General features: G+C 32.5%; 1 protein-coding gene across 7 annotated transcripts in view; it reads left to right on the top strand.

Annotated features, from left to right (window-relative positions):
- LOC124354884 (very low-density lipoprotein receptor-like) overlaps nt 1–25,285 on the top strand; it is a 910,157-nt gene that overhangs the window by 443,789 nt on the left and 441,083 nt on the right. For all 7 annotated transcript variants that reach the window (XM_046805654.1, XM_046805647.1, XM_046805648.1 and 4 more), the window contains one exon: nt 5,403–5,534. In XM_046805654.1, the coding sequence (XP_046661610.1) occupies nt 5,403–5,534 (132 nt within the window). The remainder of the gene's footprint in view (nt 1–5,402; nt 5,535–25,285) is intronic.

Here is a 25,285-nt window from a genome sequence, read left to right as displayed (position 1 = left end):
CTGTACCTGTAGTTAGTTTTTGAGTGATTCAGGGTTAAATGCAAAAAAAATTGGGGCACGAAACAATGTTTTTTTAAGTTTGATGTACAATAAATTTGTTAAATTGGTAATAAATACATAAAATCAACAAACATTAATTGTAGAGAATTTAATTCTGAGAAAATTGATATAATCAAAGTCTAAAATAAAACAGAAATAAGTACCAAAAACTCGATTTTATTCAGTATAATACATTACTAGCTGTAAAGAATTACCGTACGGTATTTAGTTAAAATAAAACAAAAACAAAATGTTTGTTCCTTAATGATGAGATAAATTGAGAAAAAAAGATTAACTGTTAAATAAATTTGTTTGTAAATAAAAATATCATGTTTTATTACGTTGTATTTTTTTTTTTAATAAAAATTTACATCAAATGTTCGAAAATAAATGAAGCAAAACATTTTCCCATTATTGTTTACTAATCATCGAAATGCAGTTTTTTTTTATTAATTTCTAAGTTGGTAACGCACGAATAACAGCTGGTCAACAATGGTATTCTGTACTGTTTACTGTTAGAACTGTGTATTAGTGGTGTTTTGCAAGCTACAGCAGGAGATCGGGTTCTGTGAATCGTGTTATTAAATGCAATTTTTCTGTGAGTTATAATTCGATTGTTTATTCAGCGAAAAAAAATGCCTTACTTATTTTACATCAGAGGAATACGCTGATATGGTTTTATTTTGGGTTACTGTAATGGTAATGCTAGAGCTGCTGTAGAAGAATATGATGAACTATGTTACCCTAATTAGGAGGATTGCAGATACCAAAACAATTTTCAGGAACTTTTCGTACTCTTCGGGAAACAGGATCACTACCAAGTACTAGAACCAATATGAACGAGCTGTCCAACTTGATGATGATATTGTTATTAATGCTGTTCATCGCAGTCCAGGTGTTAAGTACACGACGTATTTCTAGGCGGATAGGAGTTTCGCAGTCAACGGTGTGGAGGTCACTTAATAGAAACAAATTTTATCCGTTTCATAAACAAAAGGTTCAACATCTACAGCTAGGGGATGGTCCGCTTCGATTGGAGTTTTTGCAACTTTTTGAATATTAATTATCAACTCTACAAGCGTATTTTGTTTTACGGATGAGGCACAATTCACTCGGGATGGTGTCAATAACTTGCACAATGAACACTCATCGGCAGAAGAAAAATCCACATGAGGTAGTGGAACAGAACTTTCAACACCGATTTAGCGTCAATGTCTGGTGTGGCCTTTTGCACAATCGGCTGATTGGACCTTCCATATTACCTGGACGCCTAAATGCTGAGTTCTATTTGCATTTCCTTCAAGAAGAGTTGCCGCAGCTGTTAGAGAATGTTCCTCTACATCTCAGACAAAATTTGTACTTCCAGCATGACGGAGCACCTCCCCACTTTTCACGTGCCGTTTCTGCTTACTTAAAATCATCAATTTCCTGGACACTGGATTGGTCGTGGAGGGCCTCACCCTTGGCCACCAAGATCACCAGATCTATCTCCATGGATTATTGCATCTGGGGATGGATTAAAGACATTGTATACAAGACAAAAGTGAATTCTCGTGATGAATTAATTGCCCGTATTATGGATTCGGCTGTGCAGATACAGGGAAGTCCTGAAAAATTAAGAAACGCAACAAAAGCAATACACAAACGTGCTGCAAAATGTATTGATAATGATGGCCTCATTTTCGAACATCTATTATAAAAAGGTGCGTACGGTTGGCCCAACCTGATTAATTTTGCTTAAAACTAGTAATGTATTATACTGAATAAAATCGAGTTTTTGGTACTTTATTTCTGTTTTATTTTAGACTTTGATTATATCAATTTTCTCAGAATTAAATTCTCTACAATTAATGTTTGTTGATTTTATGTATTTATTACCAATTAAACAAAGTTATTGTACATCAAACTTAAAAAAACATTGTTTCGTGCCCCAATTTTTTTGCATTTAACCCTGAATCACTCAAAAACTACTACAGGTACAGTTTTGAAACCTATTTTATTAGCTTTATCAGGTAAAAGTACATAAAGAATCCACGATATTTCTTACTTAATTAACCTTTCCAAAAGTTCAGTATGGCTTTATTTTACTCTTTACCCAGGAATTCAGGCGAAATCTTTCGCTAGCTGTAACTCGCTAACGAAGCGTTTTTCGGACCTATGTTTATATAACATTTTTTTCATTATTTTTACTAGTACAATGTGCTGTAGAAGTGGGGGGGAGAACTTCATGAATCACCCTGTATATTGATTAAAAATAAATTTTATGATACGTCATAGTTTACTGTTTCTTTAGCTATTAAATAATTTAGTTGCTAATGATTGATTGCACCATATAAAGGAAATAATATGACATAATACGTGGCTATTTCTTAGTGTGACAAACGTATAAGTAAAATAACAACATAAAAATATATGACTCTTTTTCAGTGCATATATATTATCTTAACAGCCAACTTACTCAGAGAGGCCATGCCATTGCATTTAAGATCAAATACAGGTATAACTGAAATATAATTTGCACGAATTAAAAGCTGCAGTTGGATATCAAGTAATCATTGATAAGTTATCAAAACCTAGCATTAGCATCTTGTATTAACACTAGTTGATGAATATACCGAGTACGTATTATATTCAGTACATAACTATGAAAAGTTATTTCTCTGGAACACGGTGACTACAGTAATAACGGTAAAACGACAACTACTCAAATAGAAAAACACCTTACCGTAATGTATTGTATAGTAAAACTATTAAATTTTAGAGCTACAAATGGAACACGAAACGTTAACAAATATTACTTGCTTATTATTACCTACAAAAGAAATCATTAGCAAACTACATTATTAGTTTGTTATTTATTTGTTACAGACAAGACTGTCCTAAAAACGTACCCTGAATCTGTTTAGGAAACCAAATACATATTGAATTCAAATTAAATATATTCACTGTAATCTATACTCTCTACCATTTAAATTTAAAACGTTTACCCTGTGAATTCATCTTAAGTATATTATTGATGATTGAAAATATATTTTTCATATACTTAGTTTATGACACTTGAAACTAGTTTAATATGGAATTTTAGTTGAACTCGAGTATTGATAGAATGCCACTACCCTCTCTTAATCCTGTATACCGTAGCACATATTTAATATGTAAAATCATGCAAATCGTGAGAGCATCCGTAAACCTTATTCATTTTGCACAATATATTTTTACACAATGCTTATAATAATCACCAATATAGTGGTTAAAAGTGCCATCTTACATATCCACTGAACGAAACGTTATGAGAGGTAATTATTTATTTTGCTGAAAGTAAATTCAATAGTTTTCCAATTTATCATATTAGGGTAGAACAGGACCACCATAACTTTGTTTAATACTTAAGGACTTGCATATCAAATGTATTTTTTAATATTACATTTTTACTCTAAATAATCCTAGTACATTGTAGTATATATTAAAAATCCTGATTAAGTTTAACCTCACTATATTTTATCCCTAATAATAATTGGTGTTCATCTAGTAAGGTGAGGTGACATCGGAACATTAACAATTCATTGTAAGGATGTCAAGAAGCTTGGCGTACCGCCCGCCGCCAAGCAGCTACCAACGTACTTAACCTCTTGGCCTCCTTGCCGTATTGAAGGGATAAAGGCTTGAATATTTAATGTTGCATCATATTACTGTATTATCTACATCATCCAACTTTAAAACTACGCATTTATTTATATTTAACATGTAAGACCGTAAGATGTGTGCTCAATCTTAAGTTAGTGCCAATTAAAACTATTTCAATGTGAAAATTACAGTGAAGGCCTTTACGAATCGTAGATTTACATTTCTTAAGTTAAATTTGATAGGAATAATTTTTTGTAAGGAACTTCTTTTCAAAATGAACACGGATTCAGATTGGCGCTCATTATTATTCCAAACACGTGTCGATAAAAAGGTGTTCCACCAGCATCATTAATGTTCTACTTTGTTATGCTGGGTATATATTGTGGGAAGACAATATTGTAAAGAAATAATAATGAGAAATAAACAATATTTTATATTTTATACACTGTTATTTGGAATTTACCACAATAAGAGAGATTTCTATCCTGGAACGTATTGATTTAAACCTTAAACCTATTGACATACGTCCACCTGTAATAAAGTAATTCGCCAATTCAAGTACAAATAATACTCAATTTGCGCAGATATATAGATCTAGTTTAGGAATATACAGTCTACAATCATTTGAATCCCTCTGTATCTTAGTTACAGTGTTCGGACCAGCGAAACCAGAGTCCTATGGACAAATTGTAAATTTGTAAGATAAAAATTCATAATGTGACTGTGGCCTGTGAAAAACATTTGGTATGACATATTTTGGGATTACGTTGTAGCTCATAATATAACTAATTTAATTATTATTTTATGAATAAAACAGAGCGATATGAAATATAAAACAGTAAAATATCATTCCGAAGTAAAGTCAGTTTCCGAATATTCAATTTTGTCAGGATTATACAGATCAGTAGAATGTACATTGGGAAATCCTGGGTACAAAGGCCTCGACTCGGAGGCCTGGGTACATCTGCGGAGGATGACTGTTGGAGTTGTTTGGACTCCCATATTATTAAAGGTTTTCATATCCTAAACAATGAGACAATATCACCTGCCCGCTTTGATTCGAAGGAGCTAAAAACAGCTAGCCTCCCCTTCTTCCAAGTTGACGTGAGTGAGATAGCATAGTATCTCGACAGAAACCTCTTATCCCAACTTTACCCGCTTTGAATATCATGCCACTTCGGATGCAGCGCAAAGGTCTTTTCAGGACTATTGGTAATAGTGGATTTTCCAAATTGTCTTGTGAAGTAAAACAATAAATAGATTTAAAATTAAAACAATCTGAATGTAATGACGGAAATATAGTCACCTAATAGGACCTGGGTTGATAAAAATATCAAAAACCTTGTTAATATTGACAGACCCGTTCAGACTGTAATTATAACTATTTTCCTAGTATGTGAGTAACAAAAAGATTGTACATTATCTTTGATTTCTTAAGGTTAATCAGTAACAAAAATTACTAAGAAATTCTGAGAAGATTTAATAACATCAGAACTAGAAGTTTTTTGTTTTGTTTAATAGAAGGTAGTAATATTTTATTTTCAATATGCAAGTCGTATTCCTTATTAAACTTCTTTAAATAAAAATAATTAGACTACTACAAATCTTCATGGCAAGATTACACGTAAGAACATAACATAGATATGGTAAAATTGCCTCTTCAATATATACAGTTTATTTAAATGCTAGTTTACATTATGTACAGTACCAAAATATTGACCTGTGTTATCGTGTTCTAGTGCCGATGATCCAGGACTGTTCACTCCGTCAGTTCAAGTGCAACAACACCAAGTGTGTGCAGCTCACGTGGATGTGCGACGGTGAAGATGACTGCGGCGACAACTCTGACGAAGACTCCTTAGAATGCAAAGGTGAGTTTCTAACAATTTATAAAAATTTCATTAATCAATTTTAACACTAATTTATATTAACTAAATTAACAAAGTCTCCAACCAATTCTAGTATTTGTTAATTATAAGGCAATAGTGAAACTCAAGAGCAGGTGTTGGCCCCTTTTCAGCATAGCTGTGTTTTTTGACCGTGGGAAAAATTAAAGTTTTGTAAATTTAAGTAACTTTTTCAAACGCTTAATATGCAAATCCCTATAGTTATATATACAAATCAAATGGTACTTGAATGTACTTTGTGTGTGTGTGTGTGTGTGTGTGTGTGTGTGTGTGTGTGTGTGTGTGTGTGTGTGTGTGTGTGTGTATTTCTCAATCTCTAAAAAAATAATCTAGCGAACATGCAGTGCTATATTACATAGTCATTTTTAAGGTTCCTGATTACAATAAAGGCCTAAGCGTATTTCTAATATCCCTCCGGGCTACGCTCCACTGGTCTATAAAATTAGCGAAAAATCCCATCATAGCCCCTTGATTACATTACTGACCAAAAATATCACTAATTGAAAGAAATATAATCAACTATTCTGTGTAAACATTGTTGTACGACAGCGCAACCATATTTTAAATTATGTTAAGCACTATTCAATTTGTTTACATTTATAGTCATGAAAGTACAGAGTAAGCTTGATAGTAAAAACATTTATTATTTCGACCTTTTGTGAAACCCACTGCTGAGCTAAGATTATGAGAATATCCTGATGGGAAAATTAAAAGTTAGGGAAAAAACATATTTTTTAGTGTACATTTTAATAAATATTTGAGTATTTCAGATCTTTAATGCAGATAAAAGACAAAGTTCTTATGAAGCTTTTACTATTAATTTGACAGCTCTCATAAAACTCATTTTAATTTAATTTTAATTTTAAAGTAAATTTCTCATACATATATGTTTTTATGGTCGGAAAACATGGCAAAATAAACTATAGCGCTAGTAATATTAAGATCGAAATAAATTACAATGTCCATAAATGTACACTTTTTCTCGTATTTTTTCGATCGCGACAGCAATACAAACCCAGAACTGGCGTCAGAAATGTAATTCACTCGAACTAAAGGTGCTAATACATGTGCAGAGCCTAAAAATTGCGTGGAATACCGCAAGTACCCGCTATTTTAAAATAAATATAAATACTTATTTGTTTTTACATTAGTTTCTATTGTATTTTTATTGTATTTTATTTATATCTATTGTATTCTATCTATAGTATTATTGTATTCTAAATTCATGAATCTACATATATTTTCATGCATGAGTATACTACTAGTAATACTACAACTTTACAACTTTAAAGTACGTATTTCTCGGCCATTGAAGTCATAGTTATTGTTTTGTTAAGATATTATCTTATATATAGCAATGGAAACTTTGAAATAGGAACTAATGGAACATTTGAAGTAGGATTTTGGTTTTCAGTTTGTGTACACTGATATCATATTATAGTTTATAGTTAGGATACTAAAGCTGAAGGTTACATCAATAATCAATCAAATGATCGATTTACTGACATAAATAATATGGCTCTTAATGAATACTCACATTTATTTCAGAAGGTAGTATTAGAACAAAAGCTTACAGAGGTAAAGCCTAAATCTTAATCGCACTACCGATCGTATTACTACTATCAAATTTATATAGTTGTTATCTCAAGAATATTTGTATTGTAATTCAGAACCAAGCAGTACCGTAGAAGCTCGCAAAGCTAAAAGGCAACATCACTAATCAAGCGACCGATCTCATTACTATGCTAAATGTTATGGCTGCTATCTCATGAATATTTTCATTCCGGTTCGGTGCCTGTTTAAACGCGTTTAATTTAGGTTAGGGTATAAAATGGAATGAGGACAAAGGGGGTGGTTGTTTTGAAGTGTGCAGACTTCGGTAAATGTTTTCATATTTATGAAAAAGAAATTAATTGGAAAACAGCACTGTTTAGTCAAGCGAAATAAGTGCAAATATCTATAAGCATTACAATAATCGTGTTTTAATACGCAAATAATAAAATACGTTGTAATATGAAATGATAATAGAGTCATATATATATATATATATATATTATATATATATATATATATATATATATATATATATATGATTTTAGTTTCCATATGCAGTTAAAATGACAATATTTAACGTTATAGGACAAAACAAACCAAAATAAATTTACTTTAAGAGGGTTGAATTATACTCGTAATTATCAAAGTTCAAGTTTGTATCAAATATTTAATTTTTAATTTAGTTTAAAAATAAAGTACTCTTGTATGTATGTCTTTAATAAAATGATCGTAATGAATACTGTTACTACAACGAATAAGAAAACACCATGTTAATCTTAACTCATAGTATTCAATCTAAAAAATCGTTAATAGTATATTGACTATTTTTTTCAAAATAGGTTTGTTAATGAAAAAAAAAACTTTGAAAGGCTAACGGATCTAAAAATGTGGAGGCAGAAAAAGTAACGTTGGAAGTCGTCTATCCAACATCAATATTTGTTAAGAAAGGTCCGAGTCTGTTGCCAACAAAGCGACACCGGTATCAAGACACTGCAATTTTACCAATTTCCTTTACGTTTTAGCACTCTTGAGTCATGTAGACAAGATATTTGGGTTGTACTAATCTTACTGACTTACTATTCAAGGGGCGACATTGTTTCTGGCATTGTGTGGCTAAGACAAACTTAAAAATAGTAATAGTATAGTAATAGTATATTTTTTGTTCTTATTGAATTCGGTGAGCATTAGGGAATCCTTTCATTTGAAAGGCTGAAAAAACGTTTGCTCGCATGATAAATCGTGTGAAAACTTACCTGTAGACTTGAAATTTTCATATACCTTAATTTCTTTATAAATAACTTCGAGTTTGATGATGACGTATAACAATCTAAGGGATTTTGCTAAACGGTAGCGAACATTTGTACATTGATCTCATAGTAAATATAGTGACAACAAGATAGTCGAAGAATAAATAAATATATAAACAACTAAACAAATAATTACACATTTTAACATGCAACACAAGTGACTAACTATTCGTCGGATATATAAGGAATGAAATGGCTTAAATCTTTACATACGATCTCAGCGAACCCTGTTACGTGACACGTGGTAAGGCCTAATCCTTCCTTTTTAGAAGTGATATGTATAAAATTAATAATTACCATAATTAATTAATGAAAAATTAAGCGAATGAAATATATTTGAGATATGGAACGATACAATATATTTTTGAGTGGTGATGCTGTTCACTTTGACAGACAGCAACATGGGTTTTCTAAACACATTTATACAATAGGGTCCATTTAGAAAAAAGGTTCTGTCATACTAAATGATGACTGACAACGCAAAATCTCTCGGTATATTTAAAAATCTAAATGCACATATTTAAAAAATGTAGAATATTAGAGCCTCACTAAAACACTTTTCACGACACCATTCGACGGCAGATCTAGAAATTACCATTAGCAGGAGAGCGCATCACTAACGAACTGTGTTGACAGGCTCCAGTTATAAGCTTTTTGAACGTTTGAATTTTCATTGTCTTTGTATGTAATAATCTTAAAATTCTAATTAGTAATGAAAAGAGTAATTAAGGAGGGTGGGAATAATTCTTTAAATTGTTTTATATCGTACATTTTTAAAGTTTTTAATACTGTTAGAATTATATTCTTCTACCATTTTATGTACCATTACTTAATTAAAATTACTAGAATTACCCCATTTTATACAGAATGCTGCTCTACATATCAAAATCTAAAAATAAAGTATTTAAAATCTTTTCGCGCGCATTAAATTATTTAATTGTTTATAGCAACGTTTTGCTGAATGTCAACCATTAACGGTTATGTATAGGAGGGTATTAGGGTATGTATTTGGGAGGCCGTAAAAATGTATCTCTAAGGCAATGGATGCACAGAAAATAACTAAGAATGTATAATACACCATCAAGATATTATTGGATGTCAAATTGGTACAGATAGGTACAACACAAACTAACTATGTGGTATTTCAGCAAAAGTTTTAACTATTTCAAAGGATTTCATAAGACTACAATAGGTTTGTAAATTACAATGCATATAATTTATTCTATCAGTAGTTAATGTTAGACCATGTTCGTACTAATTGAGATGTTTATGCTCATGAAAATACTGTTAGGCAAGAATGAAATAATTCAGCTGCAACACTGTCGCCGAGTATGGCTCGGCTTGTTTACAAGACTCATGAATAAAACTTCCGTTACTGCCACATGTTACCGTTGCATGCCGTGCTGCCTCGGTATATAAGATAAAAGTTGCTGAAGTGTAAATGTGACATTTTGTGCATTTCTCAATCCTAAAGTTGTATTCCTGAGAACAATGTAGATAACTACCATGTTTTGTACTCGTATGATAGAATTAAAGTTGTAAACGACGCACATAAATTATTATTTGGATTTTATTCGGATACGCATACTGTGCCAAAATGAAATCAGGCACAAATACCGGTTAAGGATACCTGTTCAAAACCTCCTTTGAATATGTTTAGGACCACATAATATATGTTTACTAAAATGGAAATCTTTACAAGGTGAGCTCGACTTTACAATATTATCGATATTTATGAAGGTATAGGTTTTCAACTTATCTCTGTTGAAGATCGCAATTTTCATTTGGGTAGTAACACACCTAGTAGAGCTACTCTATGTAACCTAAAATATAGTAAATATATATATATAAACTACTGTATAATTATATGATTTTTTACATTTAGGTTGTCTTGAATTCTAGGTCGGAGGAAACGCAAAATATCTCCCAGATATTCCATTATAAAAACAATTACAATAGCCAGATTTCGAAATATTCCTTAAAACTATCTGCTTAATTTAGACATGTAGTTTTACAAGTGTGGACAAATTTGTTAAAGTGGTTTGTAATAAAGATTTTGTCATTCAAAACTCTTGTCATTCTCGATCAAATCAACAAGGAATTTCCAGTTTTTTCACTTAGCTCCACCCTAACGTTTACCAATACATGGAACTCGCTCGTGTATAACATACTGCCAACAATGGTTCGGTGATGAACAGAAGCAAACCGAAAACATATGCCCATAAATCATCGTGCAAGAATGACGCCCAGAGTATTGGCAGCTGTCAGCGGCGAGCAAGTCGTCAGCGGGGGAGTGTATTGCCGTCGGTCTGCTGCTGACACTGACGTATGTTTAGAAATGGAATACAAACAACTTTTATCTCGCCCGTGCAGCCTCTATATTGTCACTAGCACTCGACGCGGCGGGACGGTTTGTATTTCTGTTTTTCACCGCACCGTGCTTCCTTTCAGGCTTTAAATTCTAAAAACGTTTTGACTCACTGAAATAAAGTTCCAGTTTAATGGGCTGGTATTTTACTGATTGAATTTAGACCGCTATAAAATAATGTTAGTTATGACTGCTTATATCATAAAAGTTTATAATCACAATATTAAATTCATTTTGATATTTAAAAGCTATATTTATTTTATCCAATCTAAATCTAGAAAAAGAACAAAATAACGTTTTAGCCCAAATTTGAAATATTACGACAATAGCATAAGTATATAGATTCAAGAAAGCGTTAAGAATGAACATTTGTTAGCCGTAATATACTTCTTCACTTTTAGCTTTCTTTCTGATAACAAAATAGACTAATCTAGTCTGAACTCTAGTGTGTAGCGTTGCACTGCAGTAGTCTAAGTAACTCTGAATTTATGTATTACAAAAGTAAAAAAGTATAGAAAGTCTTATTTCAGCAAGCGAGGTTATTATATCCGTCTCTAACACTTAACATGGATACCAATCGCTTCAAGATGCCTTCCGAACCACCACTAATGGCCGGACAAGCTTGCAAGGACAGGATGGCTCAGCAGCCACGCTCGACGTTGCTTGATTCACTTGAGATAACCACCGGATATGCTAGACTGCGCCAATGGCCATTATAACTATTTTTCTTGCAATTTCCCTATTATTTGTAACAACTAACGTGTATATTCTGTAAGTAAATGCCAATTTTCAAATTCATAGTGAGTGGGGTGCATGGGGACCCCACTCAACCGTTGGATTTGTTACAGATCCAAGGAATCTTTATTTAAATTTGCCATTCAAATTATATGGAATAAAGAACGCTATAATATGAAATGTCATTTCATATGGTTTCAAGGGTCCAACTTTCTCTTAGATCTCACTCTAATACTCTTATAATGCCTATTTTGTCTTTTTAATCATATATAGTTTAAATACGTATAATGGGATGGATCTTGCAGTTAATCAGATTTCTTACTCTACTAAGGGTGTTTTATCAATGTCAATAAAGTGGGATACAAGTTCTATTTGAAAAATGTTGATGTATGATAGTTAAAGATTCCTTTTTAAATCGAAACAACTTAAAGCCAGGATGGGTAGAATTTTAATCCAATTACTGCAACAAAGGTATATGACGGCCGATTTACACATTAAATATATCTAAACAAGTTCAGTTATACATATTTTAGCCCAGGGTTCAGTCCGAATGTACGTTAGTGCTTGGTAGATGGAGTTGGAAGTTCGGGGACTCTCGGGTGAGTACCCCCGTACAGTAATTACCCCCTCCAACTAAGTAACTTTTATAATTTCGGCTTAATTGGTTTTAGATTTAATGACGATTTAATATATTGAAGTTATATATATATATATATATATATATAAAACTTTTGTAAATTTTTGAACAGCCTAATTTAATTCCAATAGCATTAAATAACAAACAGTAGTTGCTCCGCTGGAATTCGAACCAGGATGTCTCACTTGCTAGGTGAGCGCGCCATAGATCCACTACATACTCGTAGATCTTACATTTTTTACATTACATTATTTTGTATTTAGCTGCTTCAGTCACATATGTGTTTAAATAGGAAGAAATATCCGGGTACGGAGGTTCAATGTTTTATTATTGTTTAAATTATTATTATTATTGTTATTATTAAATTTGGCGATTGTTATTCGTACAATTTTAATTAATCTAAAACAAAGTCATTTGACAGGTATTTGATCTTCAGAGCATATGTTTGTTTAGTTAGATAAACACATATGAGACAGAGACGACAAAATTGTAAATAATTAAATCGTAAAAATAATGCCACTATAATGTGTGTACGTGCGTGCTCGTGCGTGCTCGTGCGTGCGCGCGCGCGGTGAGTTTAGGTTGTCACAAACTTTCACGTCTGCTAGTACTCATAATTTAAAAATTCCTATAAACATAGCTCGACAAATATGTCGTTTAGCCGCTAGTCAATATTTTGTTTTTATTTTTAATAAACAAATATGTCTATAACTGTTAAAGCTACAAATACCAAACTTTGCACATAGTAATAAATAAGAGAAAATTTATAATATAGTGTGTGATTTTCTTTTATATTAGCAAAATAGCGCTAGTTGAAAAAAGAAAATATCAAATTATAAAAATATATAAGATACCAACTATTATTTTATTCTTATGAAAAATCCAACGGTACTTTTCACAACGAAATCTGTCAACGCAAAGTGGAGCACGATCACTTTAAAGGTATGCTTGCACAAGCCAGGAGCAACCAACATGTCACGGTTGAAAGGGATCAAGCTTTAAAAAAAAAACTAAATACAAATATTCCGATTTATGTTTTCCCACATACCAAAATGCGACGAAGAGTCTCTAGTAGAGAACATGTGAGTTATGCAAATAAATATTTTAATTTTTTTTATTTCTGATTCAGATTTCTTTGTATTGTCTGTGATAAAAATATGAAACAAAAAAGGTTTCTGCTATTTTTTTTATTTTCCACGAGAATATCACAAAAAAGTAGCAATAAATATATTTTATACGGAGTTGATATGTAAATGCATTCTTCATATTTTTTTATTCCTATTTTATGGTATTTATGAGTAAAATTATGGAAAATATATTTTATCTGAGGAATTTGGAACATATTGAAATAGTTTCAATTCAATTTCAATTAACACTGTTATATAATTAATGGCTGAACGTTAACGAAGTCCATCACCCGTGGGATGGAGAAATGTAATGTCCATCCATCTGTCTGTCGGTCTTGTTTCACGAAATTTCGAAACTAAATTTACCTATAAGTTCTATAAGTTCTGAATGAAATTTTATTTATATATTAACAAGCTAATATGACAATAAATTATATGAAGTTATTTGTCTATATACAGAAAAAGATGTTGCAATGTATTAGAAAGCAAAATATAACACAGACATGCAAAAATTCCATAACAATGTTCTTTGTAAGAATAACATTTTATTTGTAATAGTACTGAATACAGTTTTTAACATGTGATATATAGGGATGTCTGTCTCTTTTTTTGTAATATATATATATATATATATATATATATATATATAATGTACTTAGTTATATTTATTTTTTTTATTCATTTTAATTTTATAATGCTGCAAAGCGGCCAACCACATTGAATAATTAATAAAAAAGTTAAAATAATATTATAATAATGTAGTAATATTAATTTATTTTACAATTACAGGCACGAGCAAGTATACTTAATGATAATAAGAAAATGTATTACATATTATATAAAATTATAAAGCATTATATATTTTCCGTAATGACATCTATAATCATGTTCTTCATACTAAGTGTAGTCGTTCTTGAATTATGGATCAGTATGAATAAACCTACAAAGCTATGGTGCTGCTTCGATCTCATGTTTCTCAAGTCAATCCTTGTATACATATACTAGATGTTCTGAGAATCGTGAATGTTATGCAGTATGGTTGATATATGGAGCATAAACCAGTGGCGTTCTCTCACTTTAAGCTGTTACTTGACAGAAGTGTCAAGTTGGATCCTTTCAGTCAATCAATGTCTTCTTTTGAACGTTTACAAGTTAAATAAATATGAGACTTTTTAATGATTTTACTCAGACAATTAAGTAATTTATACTAATTCTGTTTAAAATAAAGTTGAGTGATAACAGGATAGTTTATCATGCTCCAGGGCATACGTGTTTTATGCTTATACTTAATAAAAAAATGCTTATACTCTAAAAAACTCATTAGAGGTTTTTTCTTTAAATGTTACTAGACTCGGGGTCTATTGATCTATTGGTAGGTAAAATAATGGAAAATAGAAAACTAAGTATATTAAAAGGAAAGACATTCTACGAAACAGGTGGTACCAATGCCGGTATTATAAGTTCATCCTTCTTCTATACATGTAGAATAAAGAAGAAACTACGAGTACTTGGTCCTTTGCAGGCCCTGCAGGTCTGGTAGTCGTCTTTTACCAAGACACAATACATAAACACCTCTTACTGATATGCTTATTATTGTATTTTATACATAGCTAAACACCCTGTTTCAAAACTTTTATAATATTAAATTCGTCATTGTTTAATGCGTAACTAAACGAATTATTCAACAAGAAAATTTATCAACCATGACAAGCTTTATATATTCCCAATGTTTACCGTATAGGTTCATGTTTGAGAGAAGTTTTATCGTACAGGGATACACCATTTCATAGATGGGGAAATATATGTCATTGGCCATAAATCCATTCAAAAATATCGGTTTATAGTTTAAGACGAGATTTTTCGTTATGTCCAGACTACAGAAAAGTACTTCTGGTCTAGATTCAGTGGGTTGGGTTAGGAACTATAATGGAATATGTTTTATCCTAAAGTGTGCTTTCCGATATCCCACTATGTAATAACATGTTTTAATTGTAGTCCGGGTGTCACACTATTAGTTCAGCCCATAAAAATGATTTATTTTTATTAAAAATATCTTACAATGACATTCACTGACAACAGAGAGCAATGTATATCCTAAGGAATACATTCTAATACAACGCTGCTTATAGGCTGGGATATATTATACTTTAATCGCAGTGATCTTATAAGCGTGTAATAAATGTAGTCACATTATAGAGTGAAGTGCAAACAAATATACAGAAGCTGTGAACGCCAATGAGGGCTCAAGCTGAACACTCAGATATAGTAGTTAATTCTCATAGCAAAGGCAGATATTTAATATAATGGCGTTTTGAATCAAGGCAGAACAATTTATTTATATTTACTACAGTGTTTTATTGACTAAATATATTCATGTCTAGTAATGAACATGGAATACGACTTTTTATTTGTAGTTTTAACACGAGCAGGTGCAGGAAATCTCTTTCATTCGGTATGAAGTTGAGCGCTGAGTAGAAGGAAAGTGGCGGCACCGAAGTCACGGGACGTGTAACTTGTAGCATGTAACAGGTGCTGGTAATGCCGCCAGTATATATTCATGAAGTGTTCTTACATAAAGTGTTCCAGGATTTGTGTAAAACATTGTCATTACGTGCATTCAGCCGTTAGGCTCCTGGCGGCTTTAGGCGTGGAGTAGACTTTCTTTCGTCAGACGTAAGATCTGATGATACTAGTGGATGCAGTAAGGGTACCGTGTAGAGAGACATCAAGTAAAACCTTAAGTTTTCTGTTAGTATTATCAAATCCTTCTTCTTTGTTATCGTATAAACTGTGTTGTCTTAATTATTTGTAATTTGAATTAGCTGTACACTAGTACTATGTTGTATATTATTAGATATATGGTGTTCCATTTGATTGAAACCATTTTCCTTGGTTTTCGTGAGTTTCCTTCGTAACAGAACCTAACTTTTTACATTAAAACTTTGCAAGGTGTGTGCTATTGATCAATTTAACTAAGAAAAATTGTGTGTATTTTTTATCGTATTTTACCTGTTGTAGTTGAATTAAAGAAATTTTCCGAAAGTAATCGGCCTTGTTTTCTGCTTAAAAAAGGTCTAGTATAAAAATACCTTGAACTCTGAAAACATAATTTCGTTTCGGAAATCTTTATTAGAATATCTTTTTTTTAATTAAAACTATAACTGAAGTGGTTCACAATTATCATATAAGTTTAATCAATTATTTTTGTAAGTCTATTTAATTGATATCCTATTATGAATGATAGTAAAATAATATAGTATTATGAATCAGAGAATTGATTCTTTTTTAACAATTTATAACTTGCTTACTTTTCTTACACATTTAGAAATGAAACTCATAGATCCGACGGTTGCAATGACAGTTGATATAATATTGTAATATATAAGTAGAATATAAAAGCAAACAATTTAATTTTAATATGCTAGGATTATAACATTTTAATTAGTAGTAAAGAATAATTGACGTATTTTTGTAATAATTTTTTTCCTAATACACAATACCATTCCAACATAACATAGGTAATATTTTAATTTTTATTTCTTGATATAATTACTCCTTATACATTCAGAAAGAATATTTTTAACCGTCTGTCATTAGGCTTTTCAAGATCTAGTAGCAAGAAGTACATATGGCAGTTATTTTTTATTCGTTTAATGATAAATAAGGAATCGGATCCAAATGGTTTAATTTGTTTTCCTTATAGGCCGAAAGAACACTAGATTTAAATGCATAACTGGAAAGTATAGCTCTTATACGTTTATTAAGAGGATAAACTGTATTTTATGAGATAAAATATGTTATTGATATTGATTTTTATGAATTATACTTTCAGCAAGCTAAAAACCGTACTATGAAAAGGGAACCGAGTTTGGGTATCAGACAGAGCGGGTGTCATTCAGTATTTGCATAAAACTGTAACTGTAAAACCATTTAAAACGTAATTCCAGTGAGAAACCTAGTTGTACGTTGATACAGTTTGATATATGAGAGATAAAGCAGTGACGTGTGCTCACGTGTTGAGCTGTTAGTTGATGGGAGTGCCAAGTTTGATCCTTTCAATTAATCAAAGTCTCGGCCTAAGTATTTGTCTCTTGCACCTGAAACAGATATAGGGCCGCTTATCCCTACACGAGCATGTTCTCATGAGAAACCCCAGTCACACGTTTAATATTCAGTATATTAACTGAATTACGTATATTTTCGACTAAATAGATATCTAGTGTAATAATAATATATGTTATCACTAGTACAGAAATTTACCTTTTTCGGGTAGACGATGTTACTGTATGAATAACATTTGTCAAACGATGGCAAAGCGTTTTTGATACGAATCATGAATGATATATTATATACATTAGAGATATGCTTATACATAAACTATGTTTTGCCTGCACTCTTTTTTAAATTGTAATTGTATATGATGTATATAATTAATGTATAATGAAATATAATAATGATAAAATATAATAATGAAATGTATATAATTTCATATTACAAACAATAGCTGATATTTTCCATACGGTTAGGTATTTAAACTGATGTGGGAAAACAACTGATAACTGAAAAGGCCAGCGGACAAAAGTACTATCAGACTACTATGTAATTGAGATTAAATAGGTACAACCCGTTTTGTTTAAAAGTAAAAACAGGAAACCATTTCTTACTTGATAATCCATTCAAGTAGCTTTAGTAGAATTGCTTGAATAGATTATGGACATTTTCAAAATCCTTCAGCTAACAATCATAGGACGCTACACCTGAAATTTTGATTTGTTTTACTTACGTACGTGCATTACGGAAGAAGTTTCATAACCCACGTTGGGAATGGACTGGGAACGTGGAATGTATAATATTCATGCAGGGTAATCGACACACTACACATGTTTACTATTTGAAAAAACCCAAAGTACAGTATAGGACCTGAGAAAATTTAAAAAATATCCATAATGTTTGAACGCAATGTATGGTTTGCCTATTGATTATCAACAACAAACTGTCAGTGTCGCGTACATTAGATTAAACTGACAGTACGTCATCAATCCCTGTCAATCTAGCGCCTTGACACACCACACCGCGCTCACTCAAGTTTGCCGCAAGTATTCCCTGCAATTTATCACTTTTAGTAAACATGTCAACTGACGGTTTACATTCAATTAACTAGACATCGATTGATGTTTCATATATTTATGCAGGAAACGAGTACAAGCAAACTTGGAACATCTTATACGATCCATTATTTTGAAATTGTTTCTAAAGAAAACAACAAGCACTAGTTAAGTTATCATTAGTTGATAACATATTCATAGACATTATATTTGGTTGGGGTTCAATAAATACTCTAACGCTTTCTTGAAGAGAGATTCACGTCTTTATTCCATAAAAAAGACAATTAAAGAAAAAAAATACTCAGTGCTCTGTAAAGAATTAATGTTATATGAAATAATCGAAAAGCTTTGCAGTATCAACTGTATAGTAATTATAAACAAACGTCACTTTTTATATAAATAATAATTTTGATTGAATTTTATGACTAATCTGGTTGAATTAAGTGTAGGCCTAATGTTGTCACTGGCTTGGATCAAGTCGTTCTTATCTAGTGTCATTATTGAAACTCAACTAGCAATTCAATCTAGGGTACTACTTTAGTTTTGAAAGGATTCCTAACCATGGAAACTCTGATTTCGACTGTATTAATATGCTACTGATATCGAGTTCCATTTTGAACTCCAACTCTTCACCGCCATTTTGGTTTACCTAAACATATTTAAAAGATTCTATTGAATCGATTGGGAAAGGCTGACGTTATGTACCATGGAAATACTCGACTCCAATTCTAACGGAGTCTAAAAAAATCTAAAAACCTAACGCAAACTATATTCATTCATTCTAATATAATTATTGAATAACCATGTATAGAACCTGTAATATCAATTTGTAATGACATTAAATAATATAGATGCACATGAATTGTGAAGTTTACATACGATGTATTATTTAAGTGAACAATGTGTTTAACATTCTGTTGTACTTCCTTTAATTTTACTTTATTTATGAAGGAAAGAAACAGTGTAATCATATGGAAAAAATACAACATCTCACCATAACTCTGTGATTATTGTAAAATAGTATCTAGGGAACGCTGTAAGGGGGAGGTCTAAACACCGTTGAATAACATGGGGAAGGGGAGTATAAATATTTGTTATTGTTTCCCGTAGGACAAACATATGTTTAATTTAAGCAGATTAGAAGTATTATAATAAGACGTAGCAATAAAAGTATTTTTAATGAGAAGTAATGAAGTATTCCGTATAACAGGAACACTATATCGTCTTGCAGTCTCTCTTTAATTTATTTCAGAAACAGACTAATATTGTCTTTCTTGTTGATACAGGTTTCGCGTTCTTCTCAGTTAGATATAGAATGTATGTACAACATTACAAGGTGCAACATCTGTGGCTGCCAGCAGTTTTCAACAATAAAGATAATTTACTACATACACGATATAAACAATATTTACTGTGGTAACTCGCATATAAATCAACAATCACAAATCAAACACGGATGATAAAATAATAGTTTTATATTAGGAATCTACATCTGACAGCAGCGTAACAGGCCTCGATGATGTTGCATGCAACATATCTGAACTATAACTCATTCAATACTTGAGATGTTTTGCAGGCAGATTTACATCTGACAACAGCGTAACAGACCTCGATGATGTTGCATGCAACATTTCTGAACTATAACTCATTCAATACTTGAGATGTTTTGCAGGCAGATTTACATCTGACAGCAGTGTAACAGGCCTCGATGATGTAGCATGCAACATTTCTGAACTATAACTAATTCAATACTTGAGATGTTTTGCAGGCAGATTTACATCTGACAGCAGCGTAACAGGCCTCGATGATGTAGCATGCAACATATCTGAACTATAACTCATTCAATACTTGAGATGTTTTGCAGGCAGATTTACATCTGACAGCAGCGTAACAGGCCTCGATGATGTTGCATGCAACATTTCTGAACTATAACTCATTCAATACTTGAGATGTTTTGCAGGCAGATTTACATCTGACAGCAGCGTAACAGGCCTCGATGATGTTGCATGCAACATTTCTGAACTATAACTCATTCAATACTTGAGATGTTTTGCAGGCAGATTTACATCTGACAACAGCGTAACAGACCTCGATGATGTTGCATGCAACATTTCTGAACTATAACTCATTTAATACTTGAGATGATTTGCAGGCAGATTTACATCTGACAGCAGCGTAACAGGCCTCGATGATGTAGCATGCAACATTTCTGAACTATAACTAATTCAATACTTGAGATGTTTTGCAGGCAGATTTACATCTGACAGCAGCGTAACAGGCCTCGATGATGTAGCATGCAACATATCTGAACTATAACTCATTCAATACTTGAGATGTTTTGCAGGCAGATTTACATCTGACAGCAGCGTAACAGGCCTCGATGATGTAGCATGCAACATATCTGAACTATAACTCATTCAATACTTGAGATGTTTTGCAGGCAGATTTACATCTGACAGCAGCGTAACAGGCCTCGATGATGTTGCATGCAACATTTCTGAACTATAACTCATTCAATACTTGAGATGTTTTGCAGGCAGATTTACATCTGACAGCAGCGTAACAGGCCTCGATGACGTTGCATGCAACATTTCTGAACTATAACTCATTCAATACTTGAGATGTTTTGCAGGCAGATTTACATCTGACAGCAGCGTAACAGGCCTCGATGATGTTACATGCAACATTTCTGAACTATAACTCATTCAATACTTGAGATGTTTTGCAGGCAGATTTACAGACAGAAAATAACACAGAAAAAATTGACCCAAAAATTATTTTCAGCCAAATTGCATGGTTGGATATTCATTACCATAGAACTTATTGTTTTTTTGCGTAGAAACGAAATTTAAAGGCAAAATTCTACAGGTAAAAGACCACAGATAAAATCTTATTCAAGATATCTTGCCAAATAATATACTGAAATATATATTCAATTGTGCTATATCAATTTTCAAATGATAAAAGAAAGTTCAGGTGAGCTAGTGAGCGTCCTACAACGCAAGAATGCGATGAAACAAAAACTTACTTAATATGAAATTTGCACTCTATTTTTGTCGTTTTAATCTGTTAATACAAATTCTACACGTCGTTAAAATCTTATACAATTCTACGCAGATTGGTTGCAAATATATTTATACTGCTATATTTTCATTTACCATTATGGTTACCCATAATAACAATGTAAAAATATTCGGTAACGCTTAGCCAAGACCAATGGAGTGACATGCACCATCATCGAACTCAGTGCTGCTCATATAGACATAAAGGTTTATACAAAATGTCAAGTCTGTAGGTAATTTAGTTTCAATATCGAGAGAACAGGCAGACAGAAATACATTTTTCAGCCTCTGGAGAAATAGGTATAAAGCTCAGCCAACAAATGTCTAAAATATTTTTGATGTGTAATACAAACGTTACTCATATTTGAGCTGTGGATCTTAACCTTAAACAGATTTAATTTCTTCACTATCTCAGCAACTGGCCCAATGTTATCTTGAGCTACGCTTACTTTAAATATTTTTGCCAAACCCCTTGTGTAAAACACCCTCCATTGGGTACCTTACTGCCTTAAAAACTATTTCATAAGTCCAGAATTCATTTACTATGTTTAACTTTCAAAACTTGAGTCAAGGCAAGAATATTAAACCATCTAGAACAGGACATCTAGTAGGTCATTGTAAATATTTTAAACTTTAAACCAGTAGTTTTTTGAAGAGTGAACCTTTTGAGGTCAAACTTACGGCATTGTATTTTACTAATAAAGACCTTTAATTTTATGTTTATTATTTGTTATCTGTTGCCTGTTAATTATTTTATATTTATATTACCTCACACTAGCAAGTGAGAGATCCAGTTACGAGTCCCGGTGGAGCGGGCAATGTATTATGTTCATCAATTTCTATTGATACTAAATTAGGCTAACCTAATTCATACCTAGAGTATACGCAATTGTTTATTGTAGTTATCTCAAACGTGTCTCAGTGAGGGCTGATATGTTACTCTTGGCAGTGGATTGTTGTGTAATTAGCTTAACAAACAGTGATCTGTTACACTGAGTCCTCTGTTACCTGAGATACGCAATTGTTTATTGTAGTTATCTCAAACGTGTCTCAGTGAGGGCTGATATGTTACTCTTGGCAGTGGATTGTTGTGTAATTAGCTTAACAAACAGTGATCTGTTACACTGAGTCCTCTGTTACCTGAGATACGCATTGCGTGTGGGATCTACTCCTCCCCTTACCACCCATCAAGAATTACTTTCTTACCTTTCGTAGTAAAGTTACTTCTATTAGAATAGCAAAAAATTGTATGTAGTAATGAAATAACAAATCAACTATATTATTTACTGGTTAATGTCTATTTAAAAATGTACGTCAAACATTTGATTATAAAAAACTATAAATAATATTGTGTACAGATACAACTGTAATTAATATACCACATATGAGGCTAATATAATGGTTGGAATTAAACTTTGATTTCAATATAATGAAGCTAAACTGTCAGTTTGAACTATTGGTAAGTTATCTTGCTATACATACTTGAAATATTGCACGAAAAATCGTTTTTGAATTATTAATGTTCAGTTCACCGATTTTGCTATCCCTTTATGGGGTTTGACTAAGCGTTACATAATCCTATCACTTGTACTTTTGCAATTACTACAATTTCACTTAAGCCGTATGTATGGTCATTTCAAGAACGAATAGAGATATGGATTTAAAAATTAGGAACTTTTATATCTACATTGGTACTTCATTTCCACTCTTAACACCAGTTTGTTTCAAGATAAATATCTAAAACAACGTCTTTACGACACATCACCTAGACTACTCTCACCGTTGGCTATTAATTAAACGGGTAGTCATGTAATGGTATTACTTAAAATGTATCACTACGGCAATATTTGGTGACAAATAACTAATGTCATTTCACACAATACTTTAATATTATATCTATGACATAGCTATAGTGGGAAGGGTTACTTCAAATATGAATGTTGAATTTAGCTCCAGCTCACCTTCGTCTTAGTGTAGCGTCTTGAATCTGACGCTGTTACAGACCTGAGTACTGGAATATGGAGTCATGTTCTTCTGAAAAGATTAAAAAATGTGGGCGGCGAAGATGCTGAAAATGAATTTTTTACGTCGTTTCGTCATCAGTGATACACAGACTACAAAAGTACATCTTGTAATCTAATCTAGGTAAAGAAGTATTTTCATAATTTATCAGGTGCACCACTAAGGGGAACTGGAGGAAAACTTAACATTGAAATCAATTCAATCCTTCCCACCATAGTTAAATTTTGTGTAGAAATCTCGGTTGCTGCACGTGCTTAGATATCGTATCCGATACATCGCAATGCACTCAATAGTGCATTCAACCGATGACTAATGACATCAATGCTTTGATAGGACCAGAGACTGACGGATTCAATTAAATGGAATTGTTAGCGCACCACCGCCAGGTTGTCAATTGAATGGAGAGGATGCACCTATGGAGGTTCTAATTTACTGTGTCATGTGCTGTAGTATTACAACTCCGCTGACGGCCTGACCACTAATGACAGTAATGACGTCGCTGCTTTGTCACCTGTCAGGACCAGAGACTGACGGATTTAATTACAAGGAATTCTTACCTCACCATTTTCACCTTATCTATTCAATGAAGTGGATTGACCTATGATGGTTCTCCGTTTCTGTGTCAATTGTTCTAGTAGTACAGCTAGCAACCCCGCTGACGACCTGACCACTAATGAAAGTTATGACGTCGATGGTTTGTAACCTGTCAGGACCAGAGACTGTCGAATTTAATTAAATGGAATTATCTGCATGCCAACGTCAACTAGTCAATTGAATGGCACAGATTCAACTATGATAATTCCACTTTACTGTGTGAAGTGCTGTATAGTATTACAAAAAGCAACCCCACCGACGACCTGACCACGAATGACAGTAATGACGTCGCTGCTTTGTCACCTATCCGGACTAGAGACTGACGGTTTAATTACATGACAATTTTAGTGCATCAACCTCAGCTTGCTAATTCTATGAAGCGGATTCACTTATAATGGTTCTACTGTACTGGTTTACTGGGCTAAATACTGTAGTATTACAACACACACCCCTACTGACGTCCTAACCATTAATGTCGTCGTTGCTTTGTCACCCTTCAGGACCAGAGAGATTGTTGGATTTAATAACAAGGAGTTATTAGCGAACCAATGTCACCTTATAATAAGAAGTATATTTTTTTATTGCAACAAAACAATTGTAAGTACAATGCAAGTGCCTCATAGTATGAATATAAAAATAACAAATCCTGTTACAATGTAGTCATGCAAGATAAAATAAAGCTCTTATTTATTATGCTATTATCGGATCCTGGATTTTATGTCGCCTTCTAACTGTCCCAATGGCGTGTTAGGAACTCGTCAACAGAATAAATCATAGCTGACATCTAAAGGCGCTTTAAACGAGCTTTTAAATTAACTGAAAGTTTTATTGTTTTGTAAGCATTTCAGATAGCTTGTTGAATAGTCTGACCCCAAATTGTTTTGGGAGCTGACCAAATGATGTTGTTCTGTGTTGCTGTAATCGATACCTCCTACACATCGTCTCGTATTTGTGAACCTCCATACTCCATCACCAAAGAATACTTTGAGAGGCAGTACAGAATCTAGTAGAATATATATGTTGGGTAAAGTCAGCAACTCGAGCTCCGTGAAATGTAGGTACTCTCTAAAATGTGATCTTGAAATGATTTTAGTGGCTTTATTTTAAAGTTTAAGCACTCTCAATAAGTGTTGTTGTGGACAACTTCCTCAGCGGCGAATTATATATGGCAAAAGAGGGTAAATAAGGCCAAAATATTCCATTC

The sequence above is a fragment of the Homalodisca vitripennis genome, chromosome 2, assembly GCF_021130785.1.
Source record: "Homalodisca vitripennis isolate AUS2020 chromosome 2, UT_GWSS_2.1, whole genome shotgun sequence".
Lineage (NCBI taxonomy): Eukaryota > Metazoa > Arthropoda > Insecta > Hemiptera > Cicadellidae > Homalodisca > Homalodisca vitripennis.
The sequence above is the reverse complement of the archived record's forward strand: the minus strand, read 5'-3'. Positions and strand labels throughout refer to the sequence as shown.